Genomic DNA, 27,949 nt, shown 5'->3' with positions numbered 1-27,949 from the left:
GTTCTGTAAACACAAGTTGTAAAAGTGAGAAAACTGTAGTGTTAATACATTTAAAGTGCATACAACTCAGAAAGGTTTTTCAAACTCCAGTAGTTAGTAGCAAGTCCTTCTCAGAAGGGAAAGATGACCGTAAATACAGCAGGGCAAAACACCACAAAAAACAGCACTGATTATTTTGGTTTAAAAACACAACAAAACAACACTAAAAAGACACACTATAATGTAAGCAGGTCCATACAAGCTCCCTAGTTATAGTGTTTCCACATTTAAAAAAAGAAATAAAAAAAGAGCCCCTCCTTTTCAGCATCATATTTGTATTTGATGTCTAAAAAACAATATGTTTCTCATACTGCCCATTGCTGCAGCGCCTCCACCTGTCTGAGCTCTTGGCCCACCTTCCTGAAAGCCCAGTCTGCAATGATTGGTCAACTGGCCCACTCTGTTGTGGGTGGGCTGTGCTTGCTCAGGCAGCACCTATGGGCAGCACATTTGAAAAACTGGGCTGGCTTTCTCAATCAATGACACCACTAATGGCGTTTTTCCATTACATGGTACCTGCTCGACTCACCTCGACTCTACTCTACTTGCCTTTTTTGGTTTTACATTACGAAAAAAAGTCCCTGGTACCTGCTAACAGGTACTTTTTTTTAGTATCACCTCCATCGAGGTTCCAAGCGAGCTGAGGTGATACCAAAAGGTGACGTGAAAACCTGCAGACTACTGATTGGTCAGACAGAATCGTCACTAATCACTGCGTCATCATTGCTAGGGACATACGGGGGTGTCCTGAAAAAAACTGCCATTTTTAAATAGTTTAGCCAGCGGTGTTTTTTTTGCTGTCTCCAGCTTCTTTTAAAACACATTTTTTCTTCTGGCTGTGGCAACAGCCACATGCCGAGAGTCCAAAACAACACACCTTCGACGCTCTGTGTGTGTGTCGCGTTAGGTCACGGCAGTTTCCTGCGGCGTTGCTATGACGACCAGCCACGCTCGCCTCACGCATGAGGCGGTACTAAATCTGCAATGGAGGACGGGGCACCACGGCCGAGTCGAGTCGAGTCGAGCAGGTACCATGTAATGGCAAAAACACCATAATTGAGGAATTTCAAACTGGAATGTCTGTGGAAGAGAAAGGTCCATTTGGAGTGAAATGTGTTTTTTGTACTTTATACATCTATTACACACACACACAAAAAATATATATAAAAAACACTAAAAAAATGGGAAAAAATCCCCCCAAAAAAGCATAATAGGGGCTCTTTAAAATATTAATTCAGTTTTCAACTCCACTCCATCTGTTCAGTCTCTGGCTTTTAGTCGGTAATATCAGGCCCTTGCCTCAGACATGTGTGGAGGATGCTGGAGGTGAGTGTGCCAGGAACACAGCTTCGTTAAAATTGTTGGAGAAGCTGGTGTGGTAGCTGGGGCTGCTTCTGCGGGGCCGAGATTTGGACACTGGGGATTTGATAGCTGAGAGCCTCTGGGCCTGGCACAGCTTTTGGATCAGGAAACGTTTGTCACGGCCCTCCTGGGAAATGACACACAGATAATAGAGCCCAATTTTGGTAATAACTCAAATGATGGTCAAACATGGTCAATGCATGATTGAGAAAAGAGTGAAATAGACTTGACAAGACTTGGTTTTTGAGTCAACCTACCATAGCTAGCTGCTCCCTTAGTTGGTTAATAACTCTCTTGTGAGCTCCAGCCAGTGCAATCACATAAAACATGGCCAAACTGTGGGGAAAAATAAAAGTGTTTAAAATAACAACGAGAGAAAAGACCACTTGTTACCAATAGTTAAAAACATGAGTTTTACAATGATCATCACTGCTGAAATACCTGACGGAAACACGTACCATGTAACTACAAAGAAGGAGACAGCGAAGGCCTCTGATGAGAGAGCCAAGAGGAGTTTTTGGATTCCACCTGGTAGCTCGGATACTGTAGTTGGCAGCACCTCCCAGGAGGTGTTGTAATTAATAAATGGTCCACAGGCGTGGGAAGAGTTTATTCTGTGCAACAAGGGATGGGTGAATGAAATATTAGAGCTTTGATTGTCTGGTCAAACCTTATTGGGCCCACTGTAATTTCTCAAAATTCCTGCGGGCTTGAATCAGGCCGATTTTTAAATGCAGACCTTATAGTCTGTGTAATATCATGAATACATAATGTATGGGCTGTGTACTGCTGTGTGTGACTGCCATCTTCTGGATATCTATATGACTTACACGCATGGATAAAACATCTTTTGGAAACATTTTTTGGAAATAAATATATATATATATATATATATGCTGCTCATAAGTATTCATTCCCATGCTAAAGTTGACTAAAAAGAGGAATAAAAAAATCATCTTTTGGAAATTGATCTTAATGCCTTAATTAAAAAAATGAGGAAAAATCCAACCTTTTAAGGACACCAACTTTTTTGTGAATGAATAATGTATTGTAAATAAATAAATGTTCTTCCTTAAAATACAGGGGCCATAATTATACATACCCCTATGTTAAATTCCCATAGAGGCAGGCAGATTTTTATTTTTAAAGGCCAGTTATTTCATGGATCCAGGATACTATGCATCCTGATAAAGTTCCCTTGGCCTTTGGAATTAAAGTAGCCCCACATCATCACATAGCCTTCACCATACCTAGAGATTGGCATGGTTTTATTTCAGTTAGCCTAATAGCTGGTTTGATTTGCATTTATATGGATCTTATCTCAGTTAGCTATTAGGCTAACTGAAATAAAAGCATGCCAATCTCTAAGGTATGTGATGATGTGGGGCTACTTTAATTCCAAAGGCCAAGGGAACTTTATCAGAAAAAAAATTATTTGCTCATAAGTATTCATTTCCATGCTAAAGTTGACTAAAAAGAGGAGATAGATATATATATATATATATATATATATATATATATATACACGTTTTAACTTTTTATATTAGGGCTGTCAGCGCTAACACGTTAATCGCGATGCGATTAAGGGCCGACGCGATGCGATTACATTTTTTTAAAATCGCATGCCGGCATTTATTAATTTATTTTACACCTCACTCGGCTTTGCGTCGTGCCTAACAGGCTACTATTTTGACCCTTTGCAGCACCGTTACTGGCGGCCGCTGAGGACGCAACTACGGGGAAAGGACGCCTCACACGCCGGGAGATGGCCGCGGGGGACGGCCGCTGGGGACGCGCCACAATAACGGGATGGCGGAGGTTGAGTTTAGGAAAAACACTACAGGGAAAGGACGCCTCACACACCGGGAGACGGCCGCGGGGGACGGCCGCTGGGGACGCGCCACAACAATGGGACGGTTGTGATTAGGAAGACTACGGGAAACAAAACGCCACACGCGGGACGCGATCCCCGCTCGCCCGGGTGAAAGTCCTGTGTTGTTTTTCACAAACTGCCATGAGACTGGGCTGTCTGACCCGTCTCGTTGCCGTCGAGGGGGACAGTAGTTTTCACGGATACACAGCCTGTACGACACGGAGAAAGCAGCCCAACTGGAACAGCTGCAAAGTGCTGCAAACTCTGTCTCATTAACTGGATCACTGGACGTCAGTGAGTAATCAACATTATTTAGGAGTTACTGCACACTATATTGACTCTAGTAAGGATAGGGATTTTAGTTTTTTAGTTAGGTACTTGGAGGAATTGTGCAATAATGACAGATTCACACATTTTTCTTTTGTTTACAGTAAATAAATCATTACAAATCTTAAAATCAAGTTCATAAAGAGTAACTTTCTTTGCATTCATTTGATTCCCAATCAAGATACACTGGTAAGAATTGCTTCCAATTGTTAATATGTACTTAAAAACGGTTCTGAAATGCAAAATAATAGTATTTTAATCATGTGATAAAATATGTGATTAATCGCGATTAACTACAAAAAAAATTCAGCGATTAATCGTGATTAAAAAAATTAATCGTTTGACAGCCCTAATATATATACATACACACACAAAAGTTAAAACATAACATGGTCATCAACAATGCATTACTCACTGTGCCATACTAAAAGTGACAGGCACACAGGCCAGAGCCAGGCCTATCAGCAGCACAGCCAGGAAGAAGAAGTTGGAGCTGGAAGCTCTAAACGGACGTGTGGCTGGACGGCAGTTGTTAATCAATGAGACCTACATACAAGGAGCAGAAAGGTAATAGAACATTGGAAACTTCTAAAACATCCGATTTTGATCCATGTAAAAAAAAAAAACATACTATGTAATATGTAAAAAAATAAAATAAATAAAAATAAAAAAAAATCACCTTTTTGATATAGAAGATAAAGAAGTATTTCATAGTGCAGATGGCAGGCAGCATCGGGCTGTAGAACGTGCCGATCCAGCAGATGGTCTGACCGTAGACGATCTCTAACACATTTTGAGGAATAGCAAACTCCTGCTGGCCCCACCACTTAGCCAGGCCACAGTCACAGTAATTCACTATCAACCTGAGTTGCACGGGGCAACACAATGACACTGTTACAAATGACTAAAGAACAAAAGGGTGAGAAAGATTTACACCTAAAAAGTATCACCAGAGGGAAGGCAAGACAATTGATTGGGGTGACATAGAATAAAATAACACGGTATTAAAGTTGTGCAAGGCTTTCAAAAATACTGTAAGTCAACAGTCATAAAGAGACTTTAGAGACATAGAGAGTACTTTTATACAATTTAAAAGTCTAAATGTCTTGAAATGCATTAAGATGACATTTTGTCTACAAAACTAGACTAATAGAAGTTTTTAAGATTTCATGGAGATGTTTTTGTTTTTTTAAAGATGAGGACTTACTTTCTGGGAAACTCCACAAAGATGGTGACTGCGACAATGATGATGAAGTCAAAGATGGTGAGTTTATACATCTCCTGGCCTACACGGGTTTCCCAACACTGTGGACAACAAAAGCACTTTGAATGAATGTATCATTGGAGGAAATCCCAGGATCAGTTCCACCCTGTGTTACAGTTTAAGAATGTTACAGTTTAAGATTGGATTTCCTACTGAAAACCAAAACAAGTGATACAGGACTGAACAAATGTAGCGCTCACTTACCTATGAACGGCATTTTTAATCAAGACCAAAAAAGAGTGCACATACCTGTGCAGTTATCCAACCAAGGTAGATTTAAAGAGCTATACAGGATTACCATTCTAAAATGAAATCTTAATAGCTTGGCTAAATCATTAGGCTTTGGGCTACAAGTTACAAGTTACAAGTTGGGTTTGATGCTGGCACCTGTGTATTATTCCAAGGAATAATTGATTATTGTATTGGAATGCAGGAAACTTACAGAGTAAAGCTTATTGTTATAGCCACAGACGCAGGGCCCGTCATCACATTTGGTGATTTGAGACCAGAGAGAGAAGAGCAAAACCCCAATACTGGTCAACCGCATGAAGACACACCTGTGAAGAAAGGAAGGAGGAGAAAAGGAAAAGGAAGAGAAAGAAGGACAGAAAACAATTGAGTACATGTTTTAAAGACAGCAATTCAGCCATATAGTGTTACATGCATTACAGCAGAAACATATCCACGATGTATCACTATGAATAGGAGGCATCACACACTCGCAGGGAAGTAAACAAACTCTTGGCAGAATGACCAAATCTTTTTTTTCTTTTTTCTGAGTTCTACACATTTTTGTCTTTGTACTGACTTTATGTATTAAGGCCTATGCCATTTTTCCTAAAGCAATTACTTTTCAAGTAAACCTCATCATTAAAGCCCCTGGACAAAAACCCCCACTTACATCATCCAACATCTGGCAAAGTTACAATCGGCATTCATTCCCGGGACAAATGACACTGCAGTAGTCATGGGTATTTATCGATAGTGATGGAAACGTGACATGGCTGCTTTTCCAACGTGATGCGAAGACGCTCGTCAACTAGGCCACAAACTCTGTCTGTCTCCGCCTAAGCAGCGCTCAAACATCGTTCCAAATTAGTCGGCACAGAGTTTGAAATATAGAGACTGAATAAGAGTGTGTGGTGGTGGGCGCCCAGATAGCTCAGTTGGTAGAGTGGGCGCCCATATATAGAGGTTTACTCCTCGACGCAGCGGGCCCGGGTTCGACTCCGACCTGCGGCCCTTTGCTGCATGTCATTCCCCCCCTCTCTCTCTCTCCCCTTTCATGTTTTCAGCTGTCCTGTCAAATAAAGGCCTAAAATGCCCCAAAAAAATAATCTTAAAAAATAAATAAATAAATTAAAAAAAAAAAAGTGTGTGGTGGAGCGAGTGAGAGTGTGATGGTGAACGCAGAGAAATTGGTCTGAGCGGAGGAGAGTTTAAGTTTAGTAGCGAAGCTATCAAGTGAACGTACAGCAGGGTTTGCAGTTTTGTGCACTGTATCGGAAAGCTTTAGCAGGAAAAGTTAAAGCTAGAGTGCGTCGTTTCTGTCGCCCCCCCATGAAGGAACTCTAAGTAATGACAACAAAACTGTCGGCGCGTTCACATGATACAAGCCTTCTGGGATCCTTACAAAAACATGATGGACTCTTCAGAAGAGGTCCTTATCTTAATTCGAGCTTCTGCGCGGGAAAGTCACCGGACGACACAATCTTCTGAACATAGCCATAGTGAGAAATACAGAGAGAGTTGTGTGGAGCCGATAGTCGTAATTAGCTTTGTAGCAACTCATTTGGCAATGGCTTGAATGTAACGGACGTTCATTAATATCAAAACGTTACGCACTAAAGCTTTAACACCATTTTCCGGCACAATCGTGACGTTGAACGTGACACACCAGAAAAATAAATAATCAGAAAGGCATACTCGTCTACTGGCAATGGGAAAGGAATCTATGGCTTATTTTTAGTGGTTTTCCAATGTTTAAAAAAACCTGCATAGATGTGCTAATTCTAGCGGAAAAGGGTATTAGACAAAGAGTGAACAAATTAAATGAAAGCCACTGAACCTCATGAGAGTGAATCGGATCTCGAAGGCAGGCGAGTAGTCCTCATAATTGATGATAACGGAGAAGAGGAGGGGGGTGATGAAGTTGGCCAAGGTGATAACTATTGAGGGTAGATACTCATAGATGAGATCCACGATGAAATTCTCCTGCAATCAAATCAAAAAGTGATGCATTTAAAACTTTTGTCTAAATTTGCTAAACTTGGACCTCAATAGGATAAAGAGGACATTTAATTTTATGAAATGTGGGGGGGGGGGTTAAACTAGAAGAGAAGAGAATAACATCAGTGTGAATGAAGTTTCTAGCAGTGACAAGCATTTACTTGATAATGTAATAATAATAAAAGACCAAAGTGGAGTTCAAAGGACACCAGCAACGTTTCATCACCTTTATGTTATCCATCTGTACTTTCTGGGAGAAGATGGTGGCTGCATAAATGCTGTAGAAGCATGCAGCCAGTACGCCGATGACAAAAAGGTTGAGAATGAGGCGGATGAGGTAAATCCGACACCTCTCCTTGCGGGTGCGATCTGCTATTTTCTGTTTGATCCTCTCCTCCTCCAAATCCGTCTGGGGATATAAAATTATACACTTTTAGAATGAGGCAGGCCAACGTTCAACGGATACATAGATTCAACTTTTGCAACCAGCAGCTCATTTCTGAGGGAAAAACACTACATCAGTCTTCATGAGAGCTTTTTGAAAGCGTTTAAAAAATAAAAAAACATCCAGAAGAAAGTGAGCGGTAGAAATCTTAGTTATACTCTTACTTCTATATTATAGCTTTATACTTTTCCTAAACTATCCTGCTATTAAGGTTTACATTGAACTCATGTAAACACAGCCACTGATGCCTTATCTTATTTTATTCCTCCTGCTAAATTCTGTCTTATGAAACATCTGATGTAAAAAGGAAATGATCAACTGACCCTGAGCTCATACAGCAAACTGCTTCTCTTCAGCCTCACGGCGTTCTCGTTGGTGATGCAGAAGTCCCAGCCAGCAAAAATCTTGTTGCAAAAGCTCTGAAAGCGATCCTCATCCTGAATCAGGTTACGTTTGAATCCCGTGGCAGACCTTGAAGAAAAGTTATTCAAAGTGAACATCTCCAGAAGCTGAAATGAATTCCTCATGATTTTTTTTTTTTTTTTGGTGGTCTTTTCAGTACCTTTTAACAATCCAGATGAGACTGAGGAAAAGGTAGGCTATGGTGACCAACAGGTAGGCCAATGGCAAATTGTAAGTGGTCTTGGGAAAGTGTATTTTGTCCACCTTGTAATAGCCGTAGAAAAGATAGGTCCGTTCCAGAAAGCCCTGCAGGTAAAGCACAAAAAGGTGAGTGAGGAAACCAAACTTGTTTTTCTTCCAGGGACCATTAAATGTGAATCGCACATACTTACTCCACCAGACAGCAGATCTGTAATGTGCTCATGAAAGTTGACCAGACCTCGACGGGCAGTGCCTGAATACTCACTGCACACACTTCCTGTAGTAAAATACAGGAAAGTATAAGCTCAAGACCATCTTATGCTTAGTGTATGCTCAAGGCTGAAACAAACAAGCGTCCTCTCACCAACTTTCTGGGTGTAGGTGATATTCCCTGAAACATGGGGGGCTATGATGAGGGGTAACATGACGAAGCTGAACATGAGCACAAAGATGATCAAGTTGAGCATGACGAGGAAGCGCAGGAAGGAGAAGTAAGACAGGATCCCTGTGCCGAACATCCCTATCGAGTGTTAAAGGAGAAGAGAAACGCCGATTGGTACAATTTCCGTTAGAGCAAAAGTGTATTTACTCATGTTATCAATACATGCCTCTGAGTAGGGCTGCTCGATTGTGGAAAAGTTAATCATTGTTATTTTAGTCAATATTACTTATTAGAGTTTACTTGCAAATTAGAGTTTACTTGCAAAACGTAACGTGCAAAATAATCGCTTTATTCGATTCATCTGTTTTTATGGTCATTAGGAGTCAAAATCGTAATGGCGATTAAAATTTCGATTAATTGCACAGCCCTACCTCTGAGGCTAAGGACAGTCATTCTTACCCTCTATCAGGTGAATGTCTCCCCTCCAGAGCTTCAGCCAGCTCAGCCATTCGTAGACATCGTCCCTCAGCCTCCGTAGATGCCTGCGGGTGCTTTGCCTCAACTGTCTCAAACTACTGAGCTCTCGGGCCTCCTCCAAGCGCTGTGTTCTAATAGTCAAACACATTGTTTGTTGAGAACTTACGCTATATGATACATTTTAAACAGTTCCAACAATAAAAAAATCAATTGAACATTTTCAAACAGATGTGGAAAGGATACTATAATGTCTTTCCTACATGTGTCTGCGTTTCTCCGCCATGGTCGTGGCTAGTTCCCTGACGGGTCTCTGCACCGTCTGACTTTTCTGTTTCTCTTCACGTCGGCTGACGGTGCTCACGCCCCATTTCCCACTGCCAGATGAACCAGATCGCCCTCTGGAGCTGCTCCTTCGTTTGGTGCCACTAGTGGACGACTTCCTGCGGTACAGCAGGGACTGGTAGCTGGGGAGCTGGTCCAACAGTGGGTTATTGTGGACTCTTCCGCTATGATCAGTGTAGAAGACTTGAAAAGGTAAATAAATATGATTAGATCTTACAGAGTTAATGTATTTGATATTGTGGTGCTCAAGGCTCCCATTTAATACAATTCTAAACTTTTCATTTACAACAGTTACGATATGGTTGAAACTAGAGGTGCAACGATGAATCGATTAGTTGTCAACTATTAAATTAATCGGCAACTATTTTGATAATCGATTAGTCGTTTGAGTCATTTTTTTATTAAAAAAAATAAGATTTCTCTGATTCCAGCTTGTTAAATGTGAATATCTTCTAGTTTCTTCTCTCCTTTGTGACAGTAAACTGAATATCTTTGAGTTTTGGACAAAACAAGACATTTGAGGACGTCCTCTTTGGGAAACACTGATCCACATTTTTCACCATGTTTTGACATTTTTATAGATCAAACAACTAATCGATTAATCGAGAAAATAATCGACAGATTAATCGACTATGAAAATAATCGTTAGTTGCAGCCCTAGTTGAAACTGACAGAAAGTGTAATGTATATTTTTTACTTCCACTAGACTGACTGCAGTTGTACTTATGTCAGTCACATAACGATATGCCTATTCATCACCATTCATGTTATAAAATGGTTTTCCATCCATGTAAATATCAATAGGTAGTTCCATGCCTTGAAAGGATACCTTTGCCTGCCATAAGTGACTTTCCACAATAAAAACAGTTGTGTAAAAATAGACATTTTGTTAATGATTGTATATTTTATTATCTACCAATTTTAGATTGTATCCACAACCACCATATTGAGTGGGACTGAACAACATATGTGTGTTATTATAATAACGGATGAAATCATTGTAAGAAGAAAAAGACATTTCACAATGTTTAAAATGACGGGCCTACAAAGGAATGTTTTTGATGAATTAGTTTGCCAGCCATCATCACATCCGACAATGTAACTTGTTAAAAAGTTAAAACTTTAGTAAGACAAGTTGTTGCTTATGGCAATTTAAGCAAGGCTTTCTGTTGCAAACAACACATACTGATTGAGACTATTTGTCTCGCTTGTTGTGTTTATCCAGCATCACACATCACAATGGCTAACCAAGAAGCAGACTCGGCAAATGCAGCAAAAACAGCGGAGTTACGATAACGTTAGCAAAGAGACGACAAAGTCAACAACTCTCTAAACGCTTTAACTTGTGCTCTTCCAAAGACCCTTTATCAAATCACCAACTAGAAGGTCAAAGTTGTTTTCCTGTTGTTAGCAGCTATTTGATCCAAGTTTATTAACGTTAGCTGGTTAGCTAGCTAATGCTGCGGTAAGTTTTAATTAACCTAGCTAACTTATCAGTAAGGATAGCTGCGGACACAACTATCGCGCTAACTTCAAGTTTACCTGAGTCGACCTCCATCGTTCCCTTTTCTGAATAACAATAGCTATTTATTGGCTACTATTAGCTAACAATTAACCTAGCAGACTTTGTCAGCTGGGAGGAGTTGACTCCTCTGTCAGGAAGACAACACATTCCCAGAGACAACTTCCTGAATTTGGATCCAGGAGGAGCAACTCTGACTTCAGACCTGAGAGTCTCACTGTATTATGTCATTTTATTGTACCTTTTCCTATTTCATTCCGTCTTACTTTACTGGTTTTAGACATTTTAAATTAATTAAATTTGTTATAGGCCTACATACATTTTTTATAAAGTGGTGTTACATTGTTAAAATTAGAAAGGACAATGAATTAGCTAAAGGTTACTCACAACGCGTTCTTGCCCCTTAACAAAGTTGGGGCACTTGCAAAAGACACATTAAAAGGAAGAATAGATTCAATTGATGGAGCCCAGTTTGAATTTTGGTTGCTAAATGGGTCAAACTTAAAAAATATATAAAAAATAATTTTATATCGATTTTTAGACTCAAGATTCGATTCAAAATCGATTTTCCATTCAAAAACGATTCTTGATTAAAAAAAAGATTCACAGTATGTAAATGTAGTTACTTTTCCCATGTGATTGCAGTAGACATACAATTAAAAAACATATATAAATAAAAATATTTTTTTAAATTAAAAAATATTAATTGATTTTTGGAATTCTATGAATCAATTATGAATCGGTAGAGCTTGAATCGCGATACGAATGTGAATCATATTTTTTGCACACCCCTAATATCATATGTGTCAGGGGAATTTCCCTTTAGACCAAATCCAGTTTGTTTCCCTGTACAGGACGTCTTAGCTGTTAATGGGTTGCAGATCTATTATTTTGTTCTTCAATTACTAAGCCTCACCGCAGGTCAACCTACTCAGATGTACTGTAGATACAACATGGACACACACCTTAAGTCCTAATGAGGATGCCAATTAAAATGGCAACCTTAGGGGTTTAATTATTTTTGTCACAACACAAAGTGTTCACATGGGATTTACATGACGGATTTACATATGAGCAGTGGACTTTTACCTTTATAACTCAGCACACACATTTCCTGGTAGCCAGACAGTCGTTTTATTCTTACTGACAGTGGTTCAAAGGCTGATTCACAGGTCATTTCTCAGGCTTGGTCTGCATGGACTGCTGAAAAGACACTTTAAAGCCTCTATGCATCTGCAACTCTACAACATTTTTGTCAGGACTATCTTCTCTAAATTCTCCCACCATCACAACAAATTTACCAGGTAAGCAGTGTTTGACAACAGAGCAGACTATAACGTATCCGGCTTTGTCATTATTTGCACAGTGTAGTAAATCTATGACAGCCTATATCCGCTCACACTCTATTTGTAGTCCCACTGTATGAGCTTTTTCTTTCTAACTTCCATTGTTGATTTGTCAGACTGTAGTTTTCTGTTCATTAAGAGATTTTCCTATTCTGCCATGCTTCAGTGGCTCTGTGTGAGAACCATAGACTATGTGGTGGAAACCAACCCTAATGTATGAATTAATGATGAACAGATAAGAATGAGACCCAGAGATTAAATTACGCATGCTTCTCCCTGACAATGTAGCTGTCACTCTGAGCACAGAAAGGCACTTGGCCTCAATACGTTATGCTACTTGTTTAGGTTATATTAAAGTTGACGTAGTAACTGAAGCCTCAATACAACATGTAATACATACACTGTTATATTTCTCACGATAACACTACTATAGTCATCTAAAGAGCAATTTTTTTGCAGTTTATTACTGGAACTGGACTGTACACACATCAAAAGATTGAAGAGCGACTGCGACAGGGTGAGCTGTTGTCTCCAAAGAAGAGCCAAAGGATCAATTTGAAGGATTTCATGACAAGTTACAGCAACGGAGCATTCTTCAACCCTGCCTACCATGACAGCGAGACTCTGGAAATTGATAGGTTTGTGCTAATGTAATAACATAAACTGTGGTTTTGTCTTCAAATGTGCATGAGTGAACCATTTATCCTGAAAAAATTGCTTCCCTCATTTTAATTTATCAAGGAATGTATTTGAGCGAGGGTTGTGTTTGAACTTCAAAGGGCATGTCATGTATGAAAAATGAACAGGATATCCTCAAGGAACTTACTGCTGTGTGGTATTTACTGTATCTTGGCTATATTCCAGGCTGTAAGAGTGATTCAATTTATTTTTCACCTTTTGGGTAAAGACTTTAAGGTCTAAAGACTCTGAGGGTTTCTAAAAAAAAAAACATGACAGTAAACTTCAGAGTTTATTGGTCTCAAAAACTTAAAGGTTCCATATTATAGTGATTTTCAGGTTCATACTTGTATTCTGGGTTTCTACTAGAACATGTTTAAATGTTCAAAACGAGATTATTTTGTCATACTTTCTGTCTGTATATACCTGTATTTCTGAATATGGGCTGTGTGCATTTCTCTGAGAATTGAGCATTTTGATACTTTCACAGTATTTATATAGCCGCTAGACCTGGAAATCTCACTTTTTAAAATATGACATTTAATTCTGCACATCCTTGTAGGATATTATAGCCTTAAAATTACCTACAGGGGAAAAAAACTCACCTCCATGTTAGTCATATCTATGACACTTAATTACAGATTATGATATTGATGACTTGAAATTCCAGTTCCTTTCTTTGAATTGATAACCACAGTGCTCTTAAGTATCATAAAGTGTATGACCTCAATGATCTACCTTTCACGTCACACATTATTTGTTCCGTGTGGTCTCTAGGTCTTCCAGCAAAACCCACCACACTAACCCCTATGCCAGGGGTGACGGTGACAGGGCAGTCGCACATTACTCGACTGGTCCGACCATCAGTGATGATGTTGCAGGCAGAGTACCTTGGGGGGGCTGGCAGGAGGAGAGCTGGAGGGGGATGGAAAGCATCCCCATGGGCCTCATCTCAACGAGCCCCGAGAGTCCTTCATGGCAGCATGACGTCAGTGAGTGGCCAAGCTAAATCTATTGAACTAGGGCCGATGTTCTCAATCTTTTTTCTGGCCAAGGGTTCCTTACAAGATAGAGAACATACCAGGACTCCCTCATATATGTCCCTTGGAATAATTTGACATAGCCAATTTCTTTTGTTTACACTTCTGAAGTCTTAGTAATGTGAAAGAACAATGCAAGAGAAATAATTTATATTAGAAAGATATTAGACAAATTTGTATTAATTGCCTGTGCACATGCTGAGGAAGGGTGCTGCCTGAAACATCTGTTGTGTGGCAATCAAACTGGAGTGCTGTCCTAGTAGCTTTATTTATGATTATTCACTTTTAGGATCCAGCCTTCAAAGCTTTCTAAGTATCTTAGTGAGTTGAGCGCATCTAGTCCTATTTTTAAACTAATTTCTATTAAACATATTTGCAGATTCTAAGAGTTATAGATGTGTTAGAAGAATGTAATCTATGAACTATAATAGATTTAAAAATTTTAATCTTTGTTGAAATATGAAGCATTTTGTAAAATAAAACACAATTTTTTATCATGATAAATTAAATGAATTAATCTATAGTCGGTGTGCCACAGACCCCACTTTGAGAATCATTGAACTATAGAACACTATTAAGTCTGTGTATGCATTTTAATGTCTATACTCTCTGTAATCTGTCATAGAAAAACAACAAGGTTATTTGTTGTAGACTACTTAGACTATGTCATTTGGCTCACAGTATGTGTCTCTATGTGTTGCTAAGTGACACTTTTGTTGATACTTCTACTCTATCTCCTCACTTTTATTCAGATCACAGTACCTTCCAAATCCCACCTGGCTCTCAGTATGATCGATCCACTTCTGTCCGCCTTCCTTCTGCACCGTCAGGTAATGGTTAAACTAATCTTACTCCATGGATAATAGTTTCTTTTCACAGGTATTGTAAGCGCTCACACTATTGCTATGATATCGCTAAACACACACAAAGTTTTTTAGTGCATTACAAGGCAATCATTTAAAAAAAATTTGACATTTATGTTGAACTATTGACTTTGGTTATCAATCAATTTAGCAAAGTCTGACTGGATAATTATTAATGGAGCTATGCACAACAACAAATGACAAGGGAGACAAGGAAGTTGGCAAAGAAAATAACCAGAGTTAAGGGGTTGTGAGGAAAAGGTTGTGAAAGACTTAATCTAAAGGAAATGTTTCTGTAAAAAGGAATAAGTGGACACTTAGTGAATGGTTAAATGCAATGTGTCCTTCGTGCTGTACTGTAACAAAATTATTGTACAATGACCACATCTTTAGATTTCAGCTTATGTGTTTAACATTACATTTTTAGCCATAAAAGCAGCATAAGATAAGGTAAAATAAAATACACCTTTATTCATCGCCAATGGGGAAATTCTGTTCTTGCAGCAAAAAATAGAAACAACATAGATACATATGGATAAGTAAAAAAGTAACAGAAATAAATAATAAGCTATATAATATAATATAATATAATATAGAGTAAAAAAAATAGAAACTATACAGAGCATTTGGACACAGATGACCATACATATGAAACAACACATGACGTGTCACTCTCACTTTCCATTCCGAGATGGAACCATATGGCGGCCATCTTACCTGGGTCAAGTTTTGCTGGAATTGAAATCTATTTATTCTACTTCGTTTAAGAATGCTTGATTCTGATTGGCTGGGAGGAGGGCATTAACCCGGCAGGTTGCCCGCTGACTGAGCACAGCATCATCAAATAGTAGATCAATACGCCGCTTGTATTTTTTTTCTATCACAGAAATTTCCAACATGAGGTCCATTGTAAAAATAAACCTTGTTTAAAAAAGTTTCTAAAATGTGTCGGAAAGCTATCAGAGGGTCAGTCGATACATAGTTTCGCAAGCGAGATACAATGTAGCAACTACGTTATTAAACTAACGTTAGTGATCAGATGCAGCCTTGAAACTAATTAACATTAGCTACAGTTGAGCTAACGTTATTCGCCGTAGTTCTAAACATTACAGTGTTTTAAAAATGGACGAATTCATTGTCAATTTTAATATATTTGGAGTAGGGAAGACATTTGAGGACTGGTTAAAGAGCGACGAGGACGACGGAATGACAAAAGAAAAAGACAAGGCCCAGGGTACCCGTTTCCGAGATCTGACAGATGAGGAGCTGCGTACAATTGAAGACGGGGCCCTTGAATCAAACACGAAAAAGGCAACTGCCTTTGCTATCAAGGTTTTCACCGAGTGGAAGAGCCACCAGAAGGATAGACTGACAGTGACAACTGACCCGGACACGTGCAGCGCCGAAAAACCTTGGACTGCTATAAGAACGTGCGGTTGCTATAGAAACTAATTAGCTACAGCTGAGCTAACGTTATTCACCGTAGTTCTAAAGGGGACTACTTTTTGAGGGAGATGAACTAAAACAGAGTAGCCTATACATTTAATAAGCATGCAATACGAATAAGAAAAAGCATAATTATTAAAGTATTTGAATTGTTTTATTATGTTGGCAAGCAAGAAGTAGAATAAACGGGATAATCACCTCAAGGCAGGGCAATAAACAGTTTGATATGCCTGGTCTCGGGCGGTAACCTTCCACAAGCCGGGCATATCAAACTGTTTATTGCCCTTGCCATGATTATCCCTTACATATGGCTCACCATTTTAGTCCAGAATGAAACTGAAACTATTAGATAGATTGCCATGAAATTATGTTTAAACAATCACATATTTCTCAGGATGAACTTCGGTGATACAGTACCTTCACTTTCTGTGTAGCGCCATCATCAGATCAACATTTTAATTTGTCCAATACTTTGGTTTATGTCCAAATGCCTATCAAGACATTTCCAGCCACATTTTTTAATTTGTTTAATGCTAATGAGCAAATGGTAGCAACATAACACGCTAAACTAAGGTAGTAAACATTATATCAGCTAAACAGTAGCATGTTAGCATTGTCATTGTGAGTATGTTAGCATATAGTTTAGAGCACTGCTGTGTCTAATTACAGACTCACAGAGCCGCTAGCATGGCTGTAGACTAGTTAGACTAGTTTTGTTTAGTTTTGTTTGTGTAACTTAATCACACTATAATTTGCAGACTGTATTATTAACCCTCCTGTTGTCCTCGGGTCATATTTGACCTGTTTTTAAAGTTTCTATATGAAAAATGTGGGTTTCTTTTAACAAAATTGTACAAAAATTACACAGATCGTTCCATAGAAACGCTCTTTGAGTATAATTAGTGATCACTTCACTGCTTTTATTTAATTATGGGTGTTTTATTCAATTTTATAGCATTTGGAGAAAAAAAAAAATTGAATTTCAAAACAGTATCCTGACTAAACTTTGACATAAACCAGTCTGGGATTCTCTCAACATATGTTCCTCTGATTTAAAATATTAGTCAAAATAATTCATAAGTTCAGCTTTTTTTACTCAAAAAATAGATATAATGTCATATGAATGATGTTTATTGGTCATGAATTCCAAAAATAAGTGTAAAACTAATAAGTTGGTGTTAGTGGTGAATCCGGTCGTAAAGAAAAACAGCGCAGAAAAAAAGAAACAAAAACCTTGAAAAAAAGTGATAGAAACTTCAAAAAAAACATGATGATAAAATGTTTGATGTGATATGATAAAAGAATCTAAAAAAAGGGTTACTTTTCGATTTTTACCCGGGAGGACAACACAAGCGTTAAGCATTGCCACACTACTTATGAATGACAGTTGTCATTTTAGTAACACGGGGTTGATCTGAGTGTCTAATATTGACATGGATGGGTGATTCAGCTTACCAATCGATGATAATGGCCTACTGGGCCAACCAACTAGGAGGTAGAGTAGGGCCCTACCGCCTCATATGGTAGTCATAACAATCAATAACGCCTGTGTGCTTAGTTGGCACAGTAGTCAAGCTGCGGTGCATCAGCCATGTATCATAGGTTTGATCAGGAGTAAAAATAATGTAAAGTCAGTGGAATATTAGCACCCACATTAGCTTATACTGCTATCAGCTCTACGTTCAATCAGTGTATTTACAGTATTTACTTTTACAATAACTGAAAGTAGTTAATCAGGAAAATATAAAGAGACAAAATAAAATCTCTGTCAAGCTGTGGGGTGGGAGAGTGAATGTTTACATGTGGGAGTATTCACAGGTGTTACATTTAAAAATGCCAACCTTCTGCCCTGTGAGTTTATCTTTATATATAAGCTCATAGAAAAAAAGGCCTTGACCTATGCCAAACAGCAAAACACATTCTTCTCTTCATGTTTTTGTTCGTCTAGGTAACATGACAATGAGATGGAGGGGAATGACAATGAGAAGGATGAGCATGTTTCCTAACGGTAATCCTACCCATATAGCCTTCACAGAGGACGCCATCAGGAACGAGATGGAGAATGGTAAGGCAGGTGTCGGATTGTGATGTGAAGTGTGACACCTGATCTACATTCTGCATGGTAGTCTGTGTAAAGATAACAGTGAGAGCTTATCTTGTCATCTTGTGTGTGACAGAGGAACAGAACCTGGTCAAGGAGCTTGTTGCCCTGTCAACACAAGACCGAATTTGGGCCATTCGGGACCTTCCAATGAGCGTTGACGAAAAGAAACATATCAGGTGGGTTTTGACTGACAAGCAGTTAAAGGTTATGAGCTTTGTTGTCAGCGTCATTCTAGGCACTAAGTTAAAGGTCCAATGTGTAGGAATTTCTCCCATCTAGCGTTGAGATCATATATATCGCAATCGACTCTCTCGCACCACGCAGTTCAAAGTACGTATTACAGCTACGGTAGCCTTCACGCTTCAAAAAGCCGGTCTCTTGCTCTTTTCAATATCCTTTTTCTTTTTCTGGGCAAAGAAGAAGACTCCTGTCCCTGAAATTTGGGTTTTGAATACGTGTGGTCCTCCATGTTTCCTTCTTCAAACTTGCCGGGGCCCGAAAGACACAATACCCATTAGCAGCATTAGCAGCACCTGTGAGTTTATCATGTGACAGCGAAAACGCAAAAGGCGGAGCAGTATGTCCTGTATGTCCCTTACCGGCTAACGTATTTCAAGATGGCGCATGAATATGGAGCATCTACCCCAGTTCAAAATTTCAAGCCAAAAGGAATACTTGGAATTGATGGTGGTGGTAAATATTCATGAAAAGTTTGTGAACGGGCAACACAGATTTTGATAATGAACAACTAAACACATTACACACTGGACCTTTAACCGTTGCACCCTGCTGAGAGCCATAAATAAGGATGCAAAGACAAGGTGATACTGTGTTGCAATATAGACCAAATAACAGTATGTTCTAAATGACTTCCACAGGAGCCAAGTGCTGGCGTTTAAGACTTCCAAGCAATCTCGCCAGTTCACATGTTTCGCAGATTGCTCTGAGAATGTATCACTGGTAAGTAAACAATATGCTGCAACGCCTTACTTAACGAAGTCATTTTGAGTACAGCCATCTGATTAAAAACCTATGTTTGAATGCTTCATGTCACAAGCTGTTCTCTCAGTCTTTCCGCAGGTGCGGCTACAATTTAAGGTCAGCCAGGCAGACCCTGGAGCTGTGGCAAGGCATCATGAAAGAGATTGGTGGCACTTTTGGCACCAGTGTCCTCTCTTATTTCGTGTTCCTCAAGTGGCTACTTATGTTCAACATTTTCTCCTTCCTGGTCAACTTTGGCTTCATCACCATCCCGCTGCTTGTTTTTGACCCCTCACCCAACATACCTCCCAATGTGAGCTTCAGAGGACTGGAGATCCTGACTGGAGCTGTAAGTGGAGGCTCTTACCACACCACATACCTTTTTGTAAAGCCACAAATGTTCAAATGATCTCAAATATGTACCAATTAATTTTTTAAATTATTATGCAATTTAAAGCTGCTCTAATCAATATTTTGGAATTAATAATGTATGAAATTATGTGTTATGTTAAAGAGACGCTTTTATGGATGACCCCACAAAGAATTATCACCTGACTACAGTTCCCCTCTAGCCTGACAAGCCAGACCCACATCAAGATGTTGGGTCTGGGAACTTACCATTGGCAGGGCTCAATCCGATAAACGGTTGTCTTTCAAATTTCCTCTGCACTCAATGCCAACCAGAGCAATGCTAATTGATAGATTAAACTTTTGCTCCGAACACATCTTCCTTTTTTAAGAATGACTTCAGTGCTTAACTCCAAGTCTACCAGAGTCGATTCGAAAGACCACTGTTCGCCAGCAGCAGCAGCCATCTTCTTTGTTTTCAAGTAGCATGGAATTCACGCGGAACCGTCGCAACTCTGCCGTCCTTATGTTAAGCCCGCCCACCGACTCTATACACAATGTGACTGGCCTGACCAGAATTTGGTTTTTCCGGCTCCCAAGCCAACGGAGAGTTGCTAGACTGACCCTGCTGACATTTGCTGCCACTAGAGTGCGTCTAGATTTCTAGGCTAGTTCCCCTCAGCTAGTTACCCAGCCTTTTTTTTTATCATCTTTCAGCTCATTGTTTTGGTTTTCTGCAACACTACCTGTGTGAACATAGTAGAGCATATTTAGCTGCTAAAGAACCAGATATTGCCCTCAGGAGTTGATGGTGACCAAAATAGAACTAAAAGAAGAGTGATATTGGATATTGGATGGACATTTTCCAGAACTTAAACTCCAAATGAATATCAATGTTACTCTGTGTCTACTGGATGTGTCAATAGGCAACTGTTTTCTAACTTTATATGTCAATGTTCTGTTTACAGCTAGTTGCGCTGCTCCCAAGTGGCCAAAAATACAGTAACAATATTTTTTCAATGCATAGTAAATGTGTTTTGTTTTCTCCAGGGTTATTTCCAATACACTATCATGTATTATGGTGGCTACAGCAATGAAACACTAGGGGGGCCGGTGAAGTACAACATGCAGCTGGCCTATTTCTTCACCATTGCAATCTACATGGTTCTGTGTGGAATTGCACTCATCTTTAGGTCAGTCCAGTTGTAACTATGGAATGTAGATCCCAATATCTTGGGTTTATTGTACATTTCCTTGAATTTCCCTTGTTTAACAGAAGTTTGAATTCAAACAAAAATCATGTTACCTATTTTCCTCACGCAGCATGGCCAGCTCATTCAAGAAGAACTATGTACTAGCAGATCCATCTTCAAACAAAGCATGGCAGCTTCTGAGCAGCTGGGATTTTAGTATTACCAACGAGAGAGCAGTGAGACAGCGCAAGAATAATCTACGTGTCCAACTCAAGGTGACTATTAGTGTCTGTTATAGACCCACTTTTGTCAATCAAGACACCAAGTGAGAAAAGAGAGGTGTTTTATTATAGGATCATTAGTAACACTTCACAATGAGGTACACAAAATGTAGGTAGTTACTGAGGAATGGATAAGGAACAAATGAGGAATGAATGAACAATGAATGGTTAGTTAATGATTAGTTACTGATTGACTGTGATGCAAGCACTAATGATTAGTTACTGGTAAATAGACTGGCAGCTACTGTTGAATGAATGAGTAATGAATGGTTAGATAATGATTAGTTACTGAATTACTGATTAAATCACTAATGATTAGTTACTGGTAAACAGACTGGTAGTTACTGTTAAATGAATGAGTAACAAATGGTTAGCGAATAAGTAGTTACTGATTGACTGATTCAAGCACTAATGGTAGTTAATGCTTAACTAACCATTCGTTACTCATTCATTTAACAGTAGTTACCATTCTGGTTTACCAGTAACTAATCATTAGTGCTTGAATCAGTCAATCAGTAAGTAATCATTAGCTAACCATTCGTTACTCATTCATTCCTCATTCGTTCCTCATTCATTCCTCATTTGTTCCTCAGTAACTACCTACATTTTTGTGTACCATATTGTAAAAGTGTTTCCCTGATCATTTCACCTACATATCATGGAATATACTTGGAACAATCAACTCTGAAGGACATGTTTTAATATATACTGTACATAATTAATTAATATTCTCAACTTGGTACTCTCAGGTTTGTAGTTACTTTTTGGATATCAGCTGTGGCTGTAATTTATATTTTCACAAAAAGCTTTCAACAAATCTCAGACACTTAGCCCTCTCAGAAGTTAATTCCTGTTTAAAGACACATTAAGCGCCTCATTAATTTTCATCGCCATGTTTGTCCTCTTGCCATCTCTTCAGGAGTCTTTGTCAGAGAAGGCCCAGAGGCGGCAGCTAACCCTCTCTGAAAAGCTGAAGCACTTTGGGGTTTATCTGGGTTTCTGGCTCCTCTCCACCGGCTTGGCTGTTGGCTGTGGAGCTAGCATCTATTATCTCTGCCAATACGAACAGCAGGTAGGCTACACAAGTCAAGATTAAATAATTAGTCTTTAGTTTGTTTGCATTTGTAGAGAAACTGCGTAGGATAACTTTCTGGCATGATAAGTATTAGGTCTTCAAAATCCATATCAGCATGCATAATAAACTTGCAACTCAGCAGCGCAGGGTTTCATTAATTTCATTGCACACAGTGTTCGTTGTCTAGCTTATCTTAAGCTGACCTCCATCTTTTATCTTTAAAGTGGGCAACAGATGCTGCCAACTGGTCTCTGCTGCAGGAGGCAAAGACTCTTCTGGTTCCCTTTGTGGTGTCTCTGATGAACCTGGTTGTCCCACTCTTCTACTCCCTCTTCAACAAGTTTGAGCACTACTCCAGCCAGCGCAGACAGATCTACGCTCTGGTAGTCAGGTTAGATAGCAGCGACACATATAGTGCATGAATTAAACATAAGATTGAGGAAAATGTATTTTAGAAGGAAATAAGACATTTTGTGAAATGCACTTAATTTAAAAAACAAATTCAAAAAAGCATATTTGCCAAAATGTCAAACTATTTCTTTGAAGCATCAATAATGCTTGAAATCTTTTTTTCTCTTTTCCCACAGAAATGTCTTACTCAAGATGTCCATTCTGGCTGTCTTGTGTTATTACTGGATGAATGTGGTGGCAAAGAAGTTTTCGGTATGTTTGACAGGGATTAACCCTTAATTGCCTAGTTTTGCCAATAGACATTGGTTTCGCCAGTCATTCATGAACCTAATGTGTTCTCTACAGTGTTGGGAGTCCATGGTGGGACAGGCTTTGTACCGTCTGGTCATTTTTGATTTCCTTTTTCTGATGTTGGGATCCTTCTTTGGAGAGTTTCTTAGCAAGTGAGTTACACACTTTCAGTGTGTTTGTATTCTTCACAATCATATAAATGGGGTAGGTTTAACCTCAGATGTAAGTCATATTCATAATTTCTCTGTAACAGTGTGATTGGGACACGTCTACTACCACGTCTGGGGGTTCCAGAGTTTGACGTAGCCAGAAATGTCCTCGAACTCATCTACGCACAGACTCTGGCTTGGTAAGAACAATACCACACTTACTACAGGATGTACCAACTCAATGGAATTAAAATCACTCCTGGTCTCAGTGCTAATTTACTATTTAAAGTTCTCCTCTCTCCATAGGATTGGAATCTACTTCTCTCCTCTGCTGCCTGCCATCCAGATCTTCAAATTGTTCATCTTGTTTTACATAAAGAAGGTAAATGAATCGGCCGTAGGCAGATACAATGCCATCGCAGCCCGAGTCGATCTCCAGTATGTACTGTTTTAGGTTCAGGTTACACGCACCTGGTTCAATAATTGATTTAAATCCTTTCATCACACTGACAGCATGCTTTATTTTGTGTTATGAAAAAAAAAAACAGGTACCATATGGGATTTATGGAGTAAACCTTTCAGTTGCACTGTACCATGCAAGGTCAATCAATCCTAGAGTAAATGAGTTCGGTACGATTGGTAATTTGACCCAGGCTGGATCTGGTGTTGTTAAATGTTTCATGAACATGAGGGATGACCTTTGAAGCAATGCCATTAAAAGCTCTGATGATATCTTTGTGTTCTCTATAATGGAGTGAAATAGATATGAAGGTAAGGCTGAAATGAGCTCATGGTTATGTAAACTTTAATAATATCGTGAGGTATTGCAATAATAATGGGCGAACATTTGGTGTTCGTGTTATGTGTCTTTGGTCATGTAATGTGTGACATATGTGTTTTGTTACCACTTCCCCAGGTCAGCCTGATGAAGAACTGCCAGCCTCCGCGGCGATCAGGCAGAGCAGCTCAGATGCAAACCATCTTCATCGCCCTCCTCTTCTTCCCCTACTTTGTGGGATCCCTGTCCATGGTTGCATACACCGCCTGGAGGTACGGGGGACATGACCTATTTTGACTATTATAAACTTTGATACCACAATTACAGCCTGGAATTATTTTTACAAGAACAAACAACAATACCAGTTTATGACACATGCTGCACTCTTTACCAGTACACAGTTTTGTTTTGTCCACCTTGTCCTGCTCTGTAGACTGACTCCCTCAGAGCAGTGCGGCCCTTTTCGGGGACTCAACAACACCTTCAGTGTGGTTGGAGTCTGGATAGATGATCTGGGGGGGATCCCTGGTTCTCAGTGGGTCGTATGGATCTACCAAAATGTTATCAGAAGTGAAATCTTCTACTTTCTTATCTCACTCATCATCATGTAAGTGCATAGTGCAGGTGCTATGTCGTGTATATATGTTGTGTGTGAGGCATGGATTGTGCTAAAGCGGATGGGAATCATCTTTAACAAAACACATTTTCACTCATTCTGGGCCTGCAGATCAAACAGGAGAGACTCTTAATGTTGAAAAAACAATATCACCTCTATCTCACCCAAAATCAAAGTATTGGATGAATCAGAATTTTGACCTCATGGTGCAAAAGTTAAGGGATTACAGAACAAATTTTCATTGTGATTCATCCAACGCTTTTTAATAGATCTTGAGAAATTTCAGTCAGGACAGACAGACCAATATTGCCATAGACACTCGCTGCCAGCGTGGCTGAAAATATGAGTATGCTGAAATTAAAGTATAAATTATTATCATCAGATATTTTGTTTTTGAATATATGTAGGCCTACAGGCTGTACTGATGTTATACATATTAAATTAGAATATGAGCCATACATGGAATCAAAAATAATTCTGAAGATTATTTATTTATTCTGTATTTAAAGCTTTAGTGCATAACGTTTTGATATCATTGAACGTCCGTCCGTCCGTCCGTTACATTCCAGCCATTTCCAAATGAGTTGCTACAAAGCTAATTACGACTATCAGCTCCACACAACTCTCTCTGTATTTCTCAGTATGGCTATGTTCAGAAGATTGTGTCATCCGGTAACTTTCCCGCGCAGAAGCTCAAGTGAAGATAATGACCTCTTCTGAAGAGACAATCATGTTTTTTTAATCCTCCGTGTCCTCCTTGGCTACTAGCAACTTCTTGGAGGAGGGGTGGGGTTGCGTGTGCGATCACGTAAGACTTGTATCAAGTGGATGTGCCAACAGTGTTGTTGTCATTACTTAGAATTCCTCATGGAAACTACGCACTACAGCTTTAAAAAGTCTTACTAAGAAACTAAGTAACTGAGGCAATATGTCAACAAAATTTAGGTGTGTTGTGTATGTACTATTGTGATAGTCTGTCATGTCCAAAGCAGTAACCTTTTAGATAATTGATTTTAAGGTTTGCGAGGACATTAAATAATCAGTGTACATCAGTGATTCAGTCATGCAGGGTAAACATGGTGCTCAATTCAGCAACATAAAAACTGCATCATACCAAGCAGTCACAATGTTGCAGTGCCCTGCTGACATGTATTTGACTAATAAAACAATAAAACATAGGCTGATACAGACTGGAACAATGTGTGCATACAGTGTGAGTGTGTGTGTATTCATTTACAATGGTATCTATTATGTAATTTACATTATCATTTTTCCTACTCAGAGCAATCATATATATCTTCTGGCAAGTCACTCAGGGCCGCAAGCAGCTTATTGTTCTACTGAGACAACAGGTTGTTAATGTGAGTGTTAAAACTTCCTTAAAAATTAGCTTGTGTACGTTTGTCCATTGTGTATGCCTGTTCATCACATGGCTGCATTTGAAATTCATTCCTTCTCTCTCTTCCTCCGTTTTCTCTTTCTTTTCCTTTTGCCAGGAAGGGAATGACAAGTCCTTCTTGTTAGACAAGCTCCAGAACCTCCAGAAATCTCAGCCTGATAAAAAATCCAAACAGAAGACTCAAAAAAAGGTTTTTTTGTTAACATTCTTCCATGCTAACTAATCACCTTTCCGCCTGAGATTTGTTATCAATCTCGCTGCATGTTTTCTCCTGTCCTTCAGCACACCAAACGGCATTTAGATGAACACTCCTTGGGCGGTCAGTCCAACTCAAACGCCATGGTTCAGGCGTTACTCGCCCGCCAGCAGCTGGAAGAGGAGGAGGAGAGACGCGACACTGGCGGAGTTCCCGTTCCCTCCGACATCTCCACCTCCAGCGCTCTGATTCAGGCCATGTTGGCCCGTCAGAGAGCTTACGACCAGGATGGAGATGAACACCTGTCATCCGCCAGCGCCCTCTCACAGGCAGTGCAAGCCAGGCAGAGGGCAGAGGGTCAAGAGAGGGATGAATACTACAGCACAGGTTTTTCTGAAAACCCTATCAACACATCCAGCGCTGTCGCACAGGCGATGCAAGCCAGACAAAGAGCAGAGGAGGACGGAGCAGATGACCTGCCATCTTCTGTGTCAAGTGTTATGATGCAAGTCATGCAGGCCAGACAGATAGCAGAGGAAGAGGACGGGCCTCCGTGGGTCCCAGCTCCCACACAAAACCCATCTCCCGCTGGCTCCAGCGCTCTCATACAGGCCATGTTGGCCCGGCAGCAAGCCCAGAATGAGTACGATGACGGTTACTGACCAAAGGGGTCTGGGGTGGGGAGAGGAACAGAACTGAAAAGAACAATATATGACTGAAAATCACTATTGATTTGTGTTGTCACCCATAGATGAGTTAGCATCAGCTATAAGTCCATAAATGGGGTGATTTTTCCAGAATTGCAATACATTCAATCCTGCTGTACATCCAAAAGAACAAAGTACTAAGATAGCTGATGTGGCAGGGCTAGAAGAGAGTGCAGGTCCACCTCTTTATGCACCTTTTTTATTACCAATATATTTTAATAGTATGTTTCTATGACAGTATATAAGCCTTGTGAGATAAATGAGTACGATAATATATATATACACTAGGCCTGATTTTGTGCCATTTCTAATGTAATTTCTGTATCATAAACACCAGTTGTTAATACTGTATAGTACTGAATAGTATATATTCTCTGTGAAATGTAAATGAACACTAGGTACAAATAAAAGAGTCAAATATAAATGTGTCACTGTCCGCTGTATTAAATTACATTTTAAGAAACTGCTTTTGAAACCAAACTATGTTTGCCAAAGTAAGCCAGCAAACTGAAGTACATTTACAAAAATAAATTGAGTGAAATGTAATTTTGAAAATGGTCTGTTAAGACAACACTGCCCTCTGTAGGGAGTATGAATACAATGCCACAGAATAGGCATTGAGTTTTAGGTTTTATCAAACAATGACCAGTGGTTATATTAAAGATCCCCCCCAGACTGTTTTCAGATTAATTAATTACAAACACACTGATAGTGAACATCCAACAGAAAAAATGACCCACAACTTTCCACAGCCATTCTCTGTACATAAATACTGTACACTTCCACTCCACAACTTGTTTACAATTTATATATGTAGGCACATCATTTGCAGTAACTCTCTGTGGCTTTATTGAATGAAAACCAGTTAACCGGTGAACACCTGTCACACTGTCTTTGCATTGATTTATTGATTGACTGAAGCATGTTTAATAAGGCTTTTACATCTAAGAGGCCCTCACTCTATTCATATGAGTATACTTCACATTTCTTTTAAATCGTTGTGGTAGGTTACACAAACAGACTACCAACATGAACAACACACCCACAACTTAAGGCAGTGTTAAAATGAACCAGGTGGAGCTAATGATGCGGCCTTACATCCTGTTAGCTGTTTGTCCCGTACTAGTCTTTATCCACGACGTTACACTTCCAGGATTGTTCAGGTGCCACCGGAAATTCAGC

The 27,949-nt window shown here is 39.5% G+C and overlaps 2 protein-coding genes and 1 long non-coding RNA gene across 4 annotated transcripts; 1 reads left to right on the top strand and 2 right to left on the bottom strand.

The window, feature by feature from the left end:
- Positions 1 to 290: 290 nt before the first annotated feature.
- On the bottom strand, positions 291 to 22,733 carry LOC116042617. The gene is made up of 3 exons (XR_004103270.2): positions 22,719 to 22,733; positions 12,416 to 12,420; positions 291 to 453 (listed from the first exon to the last, which is right to left on the bottom strand). It is a non-coding gene; the product is annotated as an uncharacterized LOC116042617 (long non-coding RNA).
- LOC116042616 (transmembrane channel-like protein 7) lies at positions 1,089 to 11,095 on the bottom strand. The gene is made up of 16 exons (XM_031288887.2): positions 10,886 to 11,095; positions 9,262 to 9,526; positions 8,984 to 9,132; positions 8,507 to 8,662; positions 8,334 to 8,419; positions 8,102 to 8,247; positions 7,863 to 8,010; positions 7,321 to 7,503; positions 6,934 to 7,079; positions 5,308 to 5,422; positions 4,809 to 4,906; positions 4,281 to 4,464; positions 4,017 to 4,147; positions 1,860 to 2,015; positions 1,659 to 1,737; positions 1,089 to 1,528 (listed from the first exon to the last, which is right to left on the bottom strand). The coding sequence occupies exons 1-16, from the start codon at positions 10,899 to 10,901 to the stop codon at positions 1,340 to 1,342; spliced, it is 2,247 nt and encodes a 748-aa protein (XP_031144747.1). The 5' UTR covers positions 10,902 to 11,095; the 3' UTR covers positions 1,089 to 1,339.
- On the top strand, positions 11,703 to 27,170 carry tmc5 (transmembrane channel like 5). 2 transcript variants are annotated; one of them, XM_031288886.2, is made up of 22 exons: positions 11,703 to 12,169; positions 12,671 to 12,849; positions 13,667 to 13,881; positions 14,682 to 14,759; positions 18,187 to 18,303; positions 18,416 to 18,518; positions 19,221 to 19,302; positions 19,412 to 19,672; positions 20,722 to 20,864; positions 20,995 to 21,139; positions 22,065 to 22,217; positions 22,445 to 22,611; positions 22,808 to 22,883; positions 22,977 to 23,074; positions 23,176 to 23,271; positions 23,378 to 23,453; positions 23,988 to 24,121; positions 24,283 to 24,456; positions 25,748 to 25,826; positions 25,962 to 26,054; positions 26,147 to 26,732; positions 26,856 to 27,170. In XM_031288886.2, the coding sequence occupies exons 2-21, from the start codon at positions 12,779 to 12,781 to the stop codon at positions 26,720 to 26,722; spliced, it is 2,937 nt and encodes a 978-aa protein (XP_031144746.1). In that variant the 5' UTR covers positions 11,703 to 12,169; positions 12,671 to 12,778; the 3' UTR covers positions 26,723 to 26,732; positions 26,856 to 27,170. The 2 variants fall into 2 exon arrangements, with proteins under 2 accessions (XP_031144746.1, XP_035856733.1); XM_036000840.1 differs by lacking the exon at positions 13,667 to 13,881.
- Positions 27,171 to 27,949: the final 779 nt, after the last annotated feature.

This window comes from Sander lucioperca, chromosome 4 (genome assembly GCF_008315115.2).
Source record: "Sander lucioperca isolate FBNREF2018 chromosome 4, SLUC_FBN_1.2, whole genome shotgun sequence".
NCBI lineage: Eukaryota > Metazoa > Chordata > Actinopteri > Perciformes > Percidae > Sander > Sander lucioperca.
The sequence above is the reverse complement of the archived record's forward strand: the minus strand, read 5'-3'. Positions and strand labels throughout refer to the sequence as shown.